Consider the following 14919-nt stretch of genomic DNA (forward strand, 5'->3'; position numbering starts at 1 on the left):
AACTTTGAAGCTTTTCGTAAAGCGTTGGGTTTACTACCTTTTTAGGATTAATCGGCCATACCCTGTACATGTTCACATTATCACTCTAGGGGGGATTTGTAGCATTATATGGTAGCGATGTGTGTGAACACACTTAGAACCGCTAGGGCACTTTTTCCCTCACTAGGAGGTATTTTTCCCCGTGCATATGTACACCATCTTATTTACTCATTTTGGGGTGTGTACTTATCTTTTGGATCCGACACACATTTGTTATTCTAATCTAATGAGTTTTTGTGCTCTCAAGCTTCTCTATCTTGTGTGTGTGCATTGTTGCAACCCTAACCCTAATTCCAACACCCAAGAGCAAGCCGGCCTTGCTGCTGCTGCTGCTGGAGGGGTTGTTGGGAAGTGAGCATTAAAACTGGCAGGGTTGCTAAGCACGAAGAGAAGGTGTTGGTGTAGACTAGCCAAGTGACCTTCATGAGCAGGCCCAACTAACTTCAGCATCTCCACAACCTCAACCATGGAAGGCCGCCATTCGGGTTTCTGCACAACACACAGAAGGCCGTGGTGATCATGTTCATGAGTTGGGCTTTGTATTCTTCACTCTCGAGCTAGACAATATGCGGACTAAGCTCAAGCTCCCCATCGAACTAGAAGATGTACCAAGGATCTGGCTCCACCTTCACATTTAAATGCAGCTTCGCCCCTGGTTGCCCACCTTCCAATGTAGACCCAGCCATGTTGCAGCCATAGTGATTTGGATGTCGCCCAGACGAGGCCAACGGGGAGGAGATATCATCCCTTGGGTATTGTTCAGAGTGTGGCTATAGAGAAGGTTGATGGAGGTGCATTTCATGCTATCTCAACGGAGAAGGGTGCTAGAGAAAGGTCGATGGGGGTGCAACCCATGCTCTTTCAGTGGAGAAGGCCGTTGGAAAGTGTAGCTGTTGTTGCTGGGCGGACATCAACTCAGTGGAGGGCGACACCATGCTGTCCGTGAGGTAACCATCGTAGCCATATGCGTGTACATGGCCTTCTTCTCCGTGGGCTTCGGTCCCATCAGGTGCATGCTAACCTCCATAATCTTCCCTATCAAGTAGCGCTTCACGACCGTGGGCATCTCTGTGTTCGTGTGACAACCGGCTGGACGGGACGGGCTGGTGGAGACGAGGCAAAGTTGGAATTACGAAAATGCAAAAAAAACAAGTGTATTTTTTCGACTAGAAAATCATTGTAATTTGGTTTTTTTTGCATTGATATTTTTTTGAAATGTGGGTTCTTTTCATAATTTTAATTTATTTTTGTTGTGAAATGTGGGTCATCAATTTTGTTGGAGGTTTCTTCATAATTTCATGTTAGGAATTTTTGATACATTTGAATCATTCATGCTAGCAATCCCTCTCATACTTATTAATCATGGGGCCACAATCGAAAATCTGATTGTTGAAACACTATCTTAAACAAAAGTTTGTTGGGTTTGGACAGCGAAAATATATATTAAAATTTAAGGCTTTTGTTTTTGGACCGTTGGTGTGGATGCAGTGGCATATAGTTTTTGTGGACGATATGCCCATGAGGAGTTTTCCCAACATAGATGTAGAGATAGGAGTACCTTACCTGCACAGCCAATTGATGAACGTGTATGGTACGATCTGGGATGGTGAGACGGAGGGCAGTTGGATAAAGATCAATTGGACGCATACCCTTTCGTAGCATCCTACAAGGACTTCAACAACTCACTCGTGTAGATTGACACATGTTTAGATGTGATTTTGCGTAGAGGCTTAAAAAATAATTGTAATGTGTATATTTTTGCTTAATGCAGATTTTTGTCTGTATCCAAGATTGTGTGTGTGAAGAGAGAGAGAGAGAGAGAGAGATTTTAATATGCATGATTGTGTGTGTGAAGAGAGATTTTATGAGAGATTTGATTTATGTGTGTTATGAGAGATTTTAATTTGTGTGTGTGTGTGTGAGAGAGAGAGAGAGAGAGGGAGAGAGAGGTTTAAATGTTTGCAAATGTGTATTTGCTTAACATGCATAAGAGCAAAGTTTTGTTCTTTTGGTGTGTACTCATAAAAAAAGCAAAGTTAGAATGCTCTTAACTCTTTTTCTTGATATGTACGAGCAAGGATGTATTCTCTTAGAATGTACTTATGGTGCACTTGCAAAAGAATAACAAGAGCCTGGGAAACTCCCTTCTCAAGACGTCTCTTGGAGTGCATTAACTGCAGTCTTTGCCTAAGAGGGCCAAGGTGGATAAGTAGGCAAGGGTTGATGGGGGATGATATTATGCTCTGCAATGCTTTCACATGGATATTTATGCAGGTACAATGCTCATGGATATGTATGCAGGTGCCATGCGCATGGATATGTATGCAGGTTTGGTGCTCTAATGTATAGTATGCCAAGTGCAATTCTCTTGGAATTTGCTCATGTATGTACAAAAGGGATATGTATGCCAAATTTAATGCTCTTGCAATAGCTTGAGTTCCACTAATTGCAGTATATGCCTAGCATGGCCAATGAAACACTTCAAACTTTCAATTCATATGTATGCCAAGTGTGGTGCACTTGTGCAAAAGAATAAATAGAGCTTGGGGACTCCCTTCTTGAGACATTTCTTGGAGTGCATGCAGTTTATGCCTAAGAGGACCAAGGTGGACATGTAGGCAAGGATATGTATGTAGGTGTGATGCTCATGGATGTGTATGTAGGTGCCATGCTCATGGATATGTATGTAGGTGCGGTGCATGTTGAAAGTATGTGGAAGCATAGAAGTAATTGACAAAGGGCAATGCATGACGGGATTGCTATATAGAGGTTGCTTGGAAAAAGTATTATGATTGGCATTGCTATATAGAGGTTGCTTGGAAAAAATATTATGATTAGCATTTCTTTGATGGATATGTATGTTGTTGAGATTGCAGTGCTCGAATGTTGTCTCTTGGAATGCATTAGGTGTAAAATATGGCCTTGCATGTTGAAAGTATGTGGAAGCATAGAAGCAATTGAGAAATGGCGATGCATGACGAGATTGCTATACGGAGGTTGCTTGGAAAAAATATTATGGTTGGCAATGCTTTGATGGATATGTATGTTGAGATTGTAGTGCTCGAATGTTGTCTCTTGGAATGCATTAGGTGTAAAATATGGCCTGAAAATAATACCATGTGTGGCAATGCACTGGTCGATTTGTATAAAGTGGCATGCTATGGGGAAAGCTGATGAGATCCAAAACAAAGATTTTTTTTGGACCAAAGTTGATATAATGTGTGTTTGTGTGTGTTTTTTCGTCCTACGTATACACATGTGCACGTTTTTTCCCTTGGTAGACAAGTAGGCCCAAACTAGCATATTTGTACTCATTTTACTGATTGTTATTAGTAGATAACATGAGTACTTTTACCCCTTTGTAGATGGGTCTACCCACTTGATGTGGTCTCCACTATTTGCACAATGTGCCCAATAGGAGGAGGTCAAGGAAAAGTGAACTTTTTTTAATGGTTATACGATTTGAGGGCCTTCGTCTAGACATGGTCAACTTCACTTACATCTTAAACAAAGGAGCAAGTGACAAGGACAAACAAATTCCTGATGCAATTGTTTGTTAAGGGTTGTTGGGGGCAATGCCTTGGTGGACATGCATATCAAATGAATGATGCTTGCAACAATAGCACAAGTGCTTGATGGGTTACAAATCAAGGCTTGCCTTGTCCGGAGGACCTGTTGGGGGACTAGTTTATTACAGTATCGCTAAGCTTTTGCTAAGGCCCGTTACACATACCCCACCGCCCATGTATGTGGGGAGATTCATGAATTATGGGCGGTGGATACCTCCACGACATCAGCATGGGCAGGCAGGGATACGGCGATGTGTAATGGGCCTAAGAGAGGCGTTTCTTCCCGCCAACTTATTCTTGACGCTGCCAAGGCCACGTCAGCAACCGCCGCTACTATTTTAACCATCGCTCGCAATCAGGTTAAGGTCTGGATTTGCAGAAGTTCTCAGCTCCGCATCCAGTCCTTATCGGCCATGGCTCGCCCCCAGCGCTCCGCGGCGAAGCTCGGCTCGGAGAGAGGTATCTCTCTTACGCTCGTAATCACCGTTTGCTTTTCTGAATCGCATTGCACATTTACCCATCCCTATCGCCTTCTACTTTTTGCTTTCTGTCACTACACGGCCCAGCCATTGTATCTGGTTTGCTCACTTTTGAAGGATATTCACCGACCCTAGTTTGCCCTAGATGTTTGATGCTATGTGATCGCGTGTCTATGTTTCTGCTATGTTTTCTATCGAGAAAAGCGTCTTTTTTGTGTGACATCATTGTGAGTGCGCGAGCCATGTGTTTCCTTAAAGGAGTTTCTAACATCAAGCAATTGTTCAAGACTAATCAACCTTATCTTTATGTGGATTGAATGATTTTACTCACATGCATTCTTGTTATGCTGCCCATGTATGTCATGCATGTAAGTCATGTGTGTCATGTATGCATGTATGTGTGCATGAATGAGTGAATCAGTGAATGTGTTTATTAATGAATTAATGGGAATCGATGGTTTCTGCCTTCCATAGCATAGTTTACATTGGCTCACCACAAGTAGGATGCTAACACTGTTCCATCTTGTCCAGTGAAAAAGCTCCTTGATAAAAACAACTCAAAATTAGCAGACAGCATAGAGGAGCTAAGCAGTACAAGTGACAGTGATTTCTCAGATGTAGTCAGCTTAAGTGACAGCGGCAGCGGCAAGTGTTGTTTCAATTCTTACTCAGAACTGTGTTGCATATACGCCAGTTTGCTTTTTACACTCTCTTAGTTGCCTGGTCTTTTTGTTTTACAGAAGAGACTGACAGAGAGGAGGCTAAACCTTGTCCCGAAGGGAGGAGGAAGAGTAACAAAGAGAAGGCAGACGGGGAATTTATAACTGTTTCCTCTGATGAGGGTGATGCAATAGGTAATGCTCGATATATGCAGAAGGGGAAGGGCCCAAACAGTATAACTCCTCCTAGGAGGATGATTGGCAAGCACTGTGTTGGTTCAAAAGGAAAAAAGAGCAAAGGCAAGAGCCATCAACACGGCAAGCTTGAGTGGCAATGCTGGGAGGATAATCTGGAAGGTTGGGGACCCTGGGGTGATGATTCTGGAGATATTGAACTCGATGTTTCTTCCAACCAGCAACCAATGCAGACGGCAGAACCTCCACCTGAGCTGCTGATGCCTTTGCTACCATTCCAGAAAGAATGGCTATGGTGGAGTTTGAGGCAGGAAGCATCAGAAACAAGAGGGGGCATCTTGGCGGACGAGATGGGCATGGGGAAAACCATTCAAGCTATAGCCCTCATTCTAGCTAGCCGAGCTCAAAATTGCCTGCCATTTCCGAATTGTTCACCTGAGACAACCTGTCTCCCCTTGTTGTCTAACACACCTCCCATAACTCCAGCTCAGGAGTTACCTCAGTTAAAAGCCACATTGGTGGTGTGCCCACTTGTTGCTGTGATCCAGTGGAGGAATGAAGTTGCCCGTTTTACTAAAGAAGGGAGTGTAAAGGTTTTGGTTTACCATGGTACGAAACGTTGCAAAGACATTGCAGAACTCGCGGATTATGACATTGTCTTGACCACGTATGCAATAGTTGAACTTGAACATAGGAACACTGTTTTGCCTGCTAAAGAGCATTGTAAGTGGTGTAGGAAGCTTTTCTATCCTGATCGATTGTCAGTGCATCAGCGCTTCTTTTGTGGCCCGCATGCTCGTAAAACTGAGAAACAAGCCAAACAAATGAAGAAAAAGCCAAGAATGCTTAAAAGCATGATAAACCACAGGAAGGGTGAGGATTCAGTCTCTGAAGAAACTGTGCGCAGAAAGTGCAAAGGAAATTTAAAAAGTTCTTTAAATTCATCTACTTGCACAGAAGAGGAGCTAAGTGAAGAGTACGTGCCTGGCAAGTCTAATAAAGCTCCATATGGGAGAGGTGGTAAAAGAAAAATTCAAGAAGTAGAGCTAGAAGGGGCCCTCACTGAAGCTATGGAATCTTTAGATGTAGTTAGGGGTGCTGGCACGTCCAATCACAGATCGAATGGCTTTTCTGTATTACATGCTGTAAAGTGGAACCGTGTCATTCTCGACGAGGTAGACCAAAGTTCATGTTGTGGGCATGCCCGTTTAATTCAATTTAATTGCAGTTGAATACTTTATTTTGCCCATTACTAGTCCCAAGAATTTTGGTTTTTTGGCATGCAGTGTTTTGGAAGGTTGATTTCAGAGCTTACTTCCTGTTTTGGGATTTATGTCAGGCCCATTTTATTAAAGACCGGAAATGTAGCACAGCCAAGGCAGTGTTTGCGCTGAGGTCAAACTTCAAATGGGCTCTTAGTGGCACTCCCCTTCAGAACCGAGTTGGAGAGTTGTACTCACTTGTATGTATTGCTGACGTCTTGGTTTTCCAGTTGTTCCATATTTTGCCTAGCCAGGGTTTGGCAAGTATTTTGGCTATGCAAGTGTTCAGGTGGAGAGTACTGGGTTGTCATTTCACAAATTCTGACTCATATCTTGTTTGGATTTTGTAGGTGCGTTTTTTGGAGATTAAGCCGTTTTCATACTATTATTGCAAAACCTGTGATTGCAAATCCCTGGATTACAGGTAATTGAGGAAAAAGTCTTTAGTGCCGGACTGAGAGTTCAAGGAGTTTTGATGTACTCATCTTTCAAGCTTTCTTATGTTTCGTGGGGGGAACTCTTCATTTCCCAGGGATGAAAAATTAAGTAATGTATATCTACACTCTTCACTCTGACGGCAGGCTTGAGTTTACCTCTATTGTGCAGCTTTGGAACTGAATGGCGCAAATGCAATCATTGTGAACATTCCCCAATTTCTCATTTTTGTTGGTGGAATAAAGTAAGACATTTTTAAAGCGAAGATCCATAGTTCTTCTGTATCATTGTGGCCACTGAAGCAATCATCTTCTCATTACCACTAGCACATAGAGATCTATGTGAGAAGCATTTTGTGCAATTTAACAATTCTTTTGCCCAATGTGAATTGTCGCCAGTTTGTTGCAAACCCAATAAAGAAGTGGGGCTACATGAACGACGGCCGCAAAGCAATGTTGCTTTTGAAGTACAAGTTGCTCAACAGTATCCTATTAAGAAGGACTAAGTTAGAGCGTGCAGCTGATCTAGCGCTTCCTCCGAGTGCTGTATGTTTGTCTACCCTGACATAGAAACCTTCAAGTTTCAATCAGTATCTTGTCAAACTAATTTTGAGTTGATTATGGTTTCAGAAATTTATTCGCCGTGACAGCTTTGATGCAAGGGAAGACGACTTTTATCAAGCTTTATACACACAAAGCCAGTCTCAATTCAACACGTAAGTGAAGACTTTTTATGCTCAGCGCCTGCAGGTGGTGGACCATTTGGTTTTTGTTGCTATGTTGGCAAGGAGTTCTGCCCTCTTTGTAGTGATCCATATGAAATTTTGATTATTGATTTAGTTTATCCTACAGGTATGTTAATGGAGGAACTCTTCTGAACAATTATGCCCACATTTTTGATCTGTTGACAAGGTTACGCCAGGTTTGGCTCCTCATAAGCTGAGCCTTCAAATCTTAATTCATATGGCATGAGGTATAGCATGTGATCCTCAACAGTCAAGTGATTACTGCAGGCAGTCGACCATCCCTACCTGGTTGTCTACTCCCAAACAGCATCATCGATTGCTATACAGTATGGTGGACAAGCTGATGCAGTGGCTGTGGATGAAGTATGCAGTATCTGCAATGATTTTCTAGAGGAGCCTCTTGTGAGTTTCAAATGCAGAGACTTGAGGGATTTTACTTCAATTTTAATGTTCTTCACATACTGAGTCTCTTATCTTTGTGAGCAGACCACTTCTTGCAAACATACATTCTGCAAAGCTTGTATTCTGGAGTTCATTTCCGCTGCTGCTCAGCCTCCCCCTTGCCCCACGTGCCAAAGACCTCTTACGGTTGATTTTACAGGATCAAAAGTCTCAAGCAGCAGTCAACTGGGTAATGCAAACAAATTGAAAGGATACAAACGTGCGAGCATTTTGAATCGTGTAAATTTGGAGCAGTTTCAAACCAGTACCAAAATTGATGCACTGGTAAATATTTTTTTGCATATGTTTTTTGAAAACTTAGCATGAATTATCTGCTTTCGGGTGAAGAAGTTCATCAAAATGGAGCTCTTTTTTTTTTTTTTCCCCGGCCTTCTTCCCCTTCTTGGTCACAAACCCACGCCGCTAAGCTATACACCCATTGGCATGGAGCTCTTCTATTTTCTTTGATTTTTGTTTATTTTTGGAACTTTCCATTGATATATCTTTTTGCCACATTCTTTCTTTCCCAAGTGGTGTATTTGCCCGACCAGGTAGTGCGTGCTTGATAGTGGTAGCCTGCATCACCAGAGAAGAGAAACTCAGTTCGATGGTTTATCTATGCAAATTTGTCGACTACAGGGACATATCTTAATGCATGAATGTGCACCTAACTTTGATGTTGATGTAGACCATCTGGTGTAGTACAGTGAGAGTCACAGCGGAAGACTTATGCACCAGCTTACAATCATCTGCTCCTATTTGATGTTCGTTATACAAGATAATATGTGCAATGCTGTCTGGGAAATATGAAGTGGTATACAGTAGGAATGCCCAAGTTGATGACCAGTGCTGATGTCCCTCTATCCTTTTCAGGTTGCTGCTCAACTGCGTGGCAAGCGGAATGTCTGATGATGATTATTGTGTGGGCTGGGGGCACCTATATATAGGTCCCATGGGGCTGGTTGGCCTGTAGAAAGGGGGGGTGTGTGCTGCCCAAACTCACCTACCCAACCTGTCAGTGGTCCTGCCTGACTGGTCTGACTTGTCTAGCCCAACCTGTTGCCTAGGCACTGCTTCCTAGTCGTGGTTGCTCCTGCCCAGCAGGTCTATCCTATCTCGGTTGGTTACCTTCTATCCCACTAGAAGTGCAACTGCCTGACCGGTCTGACTTGCTTGCCTGATTGGATAAGGTCTTGTGGGTGATGGCAGTGACTGTCCAACTACCTTCAATGGGTGGCCAGAAGCTTCCTTGAAACGTTCCCTTACTCCCAAGCAACTTTTGCAAGAGAAACTCATGATGATGACTAGTGGTTCACCTCCTGATAATAGCTCCATCCTGAGCATCCCCAAGCTAGAGGCAAGACCAGCACCTTGACTATACATATCGCCCAAACCTTGGCATCCCAACACAACAGAGCTTGCTATACGAGTGTGTGGCTAGGGCCATGGCCAAGGCCTTGCTTGGGTCTTGATTCCTGTAAAATCTTTTTCTTTGTGAGGATGTTCACTTATGAGCCTATAACTCAATTATACATAGGAAACCATGCTTATTAAGAAACAAGTGCTTTTACACTAACCCATGTCATAAGTGTCCATAAATCACTGAACCAATTTTAGGGTCACCCTAGGTATAAGCCTAGCTTAAAACAATATGTCGGCCATGGGCCATAACATACTCACACCTTCTAAGTAGATCCTCCATCTGTCATCTGATGTAGGAAATGCTAGAAAGAAAGAAAGAGAAAGGCTTCTAAGAGACTCATGTCTCCCAAGATCGATCCTTCCACTTATTAGTATCTCAGCAACACTCTTTTTTCTGAGTGCTATATCACGATAATGCTGAATCAATTTTGGCTTGTGGAACAAACAAAGTCAGATTCTCCAACCAAATGAAATCTCCAATGCCTTATATCTCTTCCAGTTTACTGAGATGAAAGACAAGATGGATTTTTATCCTTGGGGGAAAATCCAATATGTGGCCGCCTCATTAATTACGGTAGTGATTCTTCCTGCCCGAAGGCGCTACAACTTGTGGTTGCTTTGTGACCACATAGCAATAGGGGCCTGTGGGGATTTGAAGTTGGGACCTTCCCTCCACCACAGCTGGCTATGCACGCGTTGGCTTAGTGGTTGCATGCTTTGCAAATTTTGTAAATAGTATATGAGTTTCTTTATGTCTTCATCGGAAGTTCATCCTACATTATTTGAGTCTTATGTATCGGTGTCCATTTGGGGAGGGCAGGCAACCATTTATTTTACTTTACATCTGATAATTAGAGAGGGACCCATACTCTTTCGCTTAAATATGTGGGGAGGGTCTTGAAAAGAGACGACATTGCACGTGAATGCTAGAACCAGTGTTTACAGGTCAACCTGGTTACTTGATCTCAGTCCTTCGGATTGAGGAGCTCAGTCAATCTGCTTACTGGATGTGCAGAGGGAAGAAATTGAAGATATGTTAAAGGAAGACTGTACTGCAAAGGCGATTGTGTTCAGTCAATTCACGTCCTTCCTGGACTTGATTGGTTTTCGATTGGAAAAGGTATGTATGTTTGTAATTTTGCTGTGGGTTTTTTGCTACCTTTATGATATAAGAGAACATGGTTCTCATTATTCATCCTTTCCCCACTTTTGAACATGCAGTTTGGCATCAAGTACGTGAAGTTGGATGGGAGCTTGTCCATGATGGCAAGGGATCAAATGATAGAGAAATTTACCAACGATCCTGATTGCAAGGTAGGTTTTGGTGATGTTTTCGGGTCCAGTATGAATAACTGAATTCAGCTGAATCTACAATCTGCAGCCTCTAAATATCCCTTTGCTCTCATGGGTGTGCAGGTATTTCTCATGAGTCTCAAGGCCGGTGGTGTGGCTCTCAATTTGACTGTAGCTTCACATGTATGGATCTGGACACTTATGCCTTTGTTGTTGCTGTTAAGTTTTCATGTTGGAAGCTGTAAGGCAAGACGAACTCACCACTCTGATTTGTAATCCAAATCTAGAGGGTAGCTAAAGGAAGGCAAGGGAGATCACAAGGCTAACTGATGCTCTCCAAACGTAGAGCACAGGATGTCACTTTAAAAGAAATACAAAGCATATCTTACAAAGTGAAACACCCACAAAAGCACCAACACAAAGACAAAGACACAAAAACCAAAAATGCTTCTTATATTAAGAGGGGGTGTGAGACTTGAGTTCCAAACTAGTTTCACTCTTTGATGGAACACCCAACTTTGTGAATACAAGGATGAGCTCCCTCTTCTTATGTAGAGGGGAAGTTTAGTTGTCTCTTTGTGCTCAGTTTGTGTCGTTGGTCGTCCTCCTATTTGTCTATATTTGCAGGTCTTTTTGATGGACCCATGGTGGAACCCAGCTGTTGAACAACAAGCACAAGATAGAATTCATCGTCTCGGTCAGTACAAACCTATAAGGTAAATCCCCTCCTTACAATGGCGTCTTCCAGGGCTAGAAAAACGCTCAGTAGTTAAGCAAAGCTGCATATTTTCTGAAAATACAAGAGGTTAATTTGATCCTATTTTTGTATTATGGTAGGGTTGTGAGATTCATCATTGAAAATACAATTGAAGAGCGAATTCTTAAGCTACAGGAAAAGAAGCAATTGGTCTTTGAAGGGTGAATATTCTGCTTGTCTGCTGAAGTCCATCTTCAATGACTGACTAATGACATCAATATTGTGTTATGCTGACTGTCGTTATGTTTCGAACTGTTTTTAGGACTGTGGGTGGTTCTGCTGAAGCTCTTGGGAGATTGACGGAACATGACTTGCGCTTCTTGTTCACAAGCTAGTCTTCCAACAAGATAAGTTACTGCTCGTCATTGTGTAAGTGCTGCGGTGAGATGCAGCTCTTTCAAACTGTAGAAAAGCAATAAGATGCAGCTCTTCCTTGTTGTTACGCTACTCTGTACGGGCTTGTTCAAGACCCTTAACTCGAATACGAGTGCTTGGGCATTCTATGGAAAATTGTAATCTTTTTAGCCTTAAGCCTGGTTGATAATTCAAAACAAGGAATAAGCATCTTGCTTCTTTTATGATGGCTTTTCTTCTTAACATCCTTACTCTTTTCATAATTACTTCTTCGAACCTCTCATGCTCTTTTAATCATCTTTTGTTTCTCCCTACCCTGCCTTTGCAACGTCGCTCTTCTCACGATAGTTCCCCCCAACTCCCAAATCACAGCATTCCATGAGGAGCTTCAATCTTTAAAGGGAATTTCTTGTTTCTCCTAAGCTGCAGTTGCTATTTGTTGACACTAGTACAGGATGTGTGACTGTGCCCAGCAGTAATGGGCAGAAGCAAAGTGGCGTTAAAACACTATTTGTGCTGATGGTTAGCTGAGTAGTGGACAAAATTGGAGATGGCGGGTATGGGTTGTGTTTGCTGGGTTAATTCAGTTTCTGCTCACCTGACTATAGCTATGGAGTTGGAGGTGGAAAAGGCTAGAAGGATTGCTGCAATGAACAGGCTACATGCTTGAGTAAAGAGGCATCAGGTAGTAGCGTGAAGTGGGGCATTCTGCTGGCTTTCTGCATGCAGCCCTGGTAGGTTGCTCTATGGTACAAGGCGGTTGTGTTTGTTATTGGAAATTGAGAGCAGATTTGTTCTGTCGCGGGTCACAAGTTGTTACTGCTCATCTTACAATCTTAGTTGGGCACATTAAGGTTTTGCTCAGTTTTCTGGGCCTGGTAGGACTGTGTCTGCGTGTGTGTGGGGTTGTGCTGGGCGGAGAGGGAGTGTTGGTTAATGAAGTTGGCCTTGACTGGTTTTGACTTGTTGGGTGCCCTTTTTATGGCCCCATGTCCCAAGGGGTTGGTGATCGGGTGATTTCACTTCACTTACCAGGTGGGAGCCATTGTCCATACCGATTTGCCTTTATATAAGTGTGCCCCTTTGGATCTTTGTACTTTGCAAAGTCGCTATTCTTGGCAGGTGCTTTCTGTTGATAGGTTTTAGGCATTTTGACAGCATGAGGACTCTGACGGCATGAGGAATCCAGGTCTCCTGCTTAGAGATCATTTGCTTTTTTTCTTAGTTTTCTCATCTTTTGTTTAGTTCTTATGTGTGCGTGCTGTTATGTATCAGCAGTTTCTATTCCAGTCTTTCACAGGTTTAGAGAAAACAAAAGTGTTCCAGCTGGGCACCTCCTGCTAATGCCCCTTTTCTCTTGGAGGCGGCCTTCCTGCCACTACTGGGGCCTTCCTCTGGTGGATTCAATCATGTGGGTTTGTTTTGCTAATGAAGCAGCCTTTGATGATGGATGTACAACCACATCATGAGCAGTTAATTGTAGGTGGACATGGATGTGGAGGATTTCAAGTGTCAATGTTGCAACTTGCAACGGCATTGGTAAGCGCGTACCTGTAGATTTACACATCACCGCCTAGCGTATTAGGTATGGGCACTAGTGCATGATGAGAGGCTAGGGTACTTCGGAGCGAAGTCATTACAACCCTTGCAAAAAGGAAGGTGTCAGTCCCTTAAGTGACATATTATACGTTTTTTTACAGCAGTTATGAGGAGCAGGAGAAAAACATTCTCTACCAGTAGGTGCCAATATGCAGGAAGGAATGTATGGTACGAAAGCTGGACGTGTGAACGGCCTTACATCATGTCTTGCGTAAACCTGGGTCGTGTGTCAGGCTTGAGTCGTGTTCTTGAGCGCTCAGAATGATGTCCAAGGAGCATGGAAAATAACCTCCCATATTCCCAAAGCTTTTCCAAAAGCCCATAAATCTTCATAAATCTGTAAAATATTGACAAATGTTGGTAAGTCCCCAAAATGGTGACATCATCCCCTCTTCGTTCGCAATTGTGAGAAGAGCAATATAATTCAGAAGTCTGGAACTATAACTTCTTGAATAATCCAAAGGCATCACCCCCTCTTCTTTAAACAGTTCTCCTCAATTGTGAGAAGAGCTATATGATCCAAAATTGCGAAACTATTAACTTCTTGAAAAATTTTAAGGGCTTCAACTACCATACTGGACAGAGGATTTGTCACCATTTGGTCCATCTCCATTTTTGGAGCCACTTCTATGGGACTGTCACTCCATAGAGCGGCCAGATTTGTGCCATGTTCACATGGGGCCAGGCCAGTGTCCCATGTGAAAGGGCCAGTTTTATGGTGTCACATGGACGGGAGCCAGATCAGTGCCACCCGTGTGCGACCAGTGCTGCGTCACATGGACGAGAACCAGTTTCGTGTCACCCGTGTGATTTGCTTCGTGCTATATGTATGGGAGCCTGTTGGTGCCACCCGTGTATAGCTAGGATGGTGTCTTACCTATGGGACTGTCACTCCATAGGAAGACCAGGACATATTTATTTATATTTGTCGCGCCAGTCTTGTGCCCGACAAGAACCTCTTGTGCAAGTTTCATGAAAGGGAGATTTCATCTACTATTTGTGCACATGCATTTATGCCCGCATACATAAATTTGTTTTTGCATGACTTGTTTGCGTGTGTCTTCCTGTTGCCGTGCCAGTACACTGGACGGGGACGCCCCCAGTGTACTGTGGAATGCTGTTTGCTGACTTGGTGGTGTGGCGTAAGAACAGGTGGTAAGTATATTCATTTTCTTTTTTTAAAAAGGTGAAATCCATAAACTAGAGTAAACCTTAATTTGTTATAAGCTAATGTGTTCACACACATTTAAAGTTGGGCTGGATATTTACTTCCTAGTGTGGGTGCCCATAAGTATAAATTTTGTATTAAGGTATTATAACCTTGGATAAGCCTTTTTGCATGGAACATTTATTAAAAACTCTCCACGTGGTGGGTTGGTGGTTCCTCTTTCTCCATTGCCTGCTCACGGCTACCCACGTCTAAAGATGGTTGGCTGTACCCGCCTACTCTCCATCGCCTGTACCTACTGCATACGCCTGTACCTGCTGTGATTGTACCTGCTATCCATCGCCTGTACCTGCTGTCCATGACTGTACCAGTTTTGATTGTACCTGCTGTCCATCGCCTGTACCTGCTGTCCATGACTGTACCAGTACCTGCTGTCCATCGCCTGTACCTGCTGTCCACGGCTATACCAGCCTCTGTGTACTTGTTGTCCCCACCTGCTGGC

At 43.2% G+C, this 14919-nt stretch overlaps 1 protein-coding gene across 1 annotated transcript; it reads left to right on the forward strand.

Moving 5' to 3' along the window:
* Positions 1-3606: 3606 nt before the first annotated feature.
* Positions 3607-11893, forward strand: LOC147628943 (DNA repair protein RAD16-like). The gene is made up of 17 exons (XM_086812114.1): positions 3607-4067; positions 4619-4732; positions 4828-6116; positions 6281-6403; positions 6554-6627; positions 6810-6882; positions 7037-7183; positions 7268-7353; positions 7490-7559; positions 7651-7785; positions 7870-8109; positions 10262-10366; positions 10468-10560; positions 10663-10722; positions 11167-11255; positions 11377-11457; positions 11559-11893. Exons 1-17 carry the CDS (start codon positions 3860-3862, stop codon positions 11629-11631), a joined length of 3060 nt encoding a protein of 1019 aa, XP_086668240.1. The 5' UTR covers positions 3607-3859; the 3' UTR covers positions 11632-11893.
* The last annotated feature ends 3026 nt before the right edge of the window (positions 11894-14919 follow it).

The sequence above is a fragment of the Cibotium barometz genome, chromosome 18 (genome assembly GCF_041138505.1).
Source record: "Cibotium barometz isolate CiBa-2024 chromosome 18, ASM4113850v1, whole genome shotgun sequence".
NCBI classification, from domain to species: domain Eukaryota; kingdom Viridiplantae; phylum Streptophyta; class Polypodiopsida; order Cyatheales; family Cibotiaceae; genus Cibotium; species Cibotium barometz.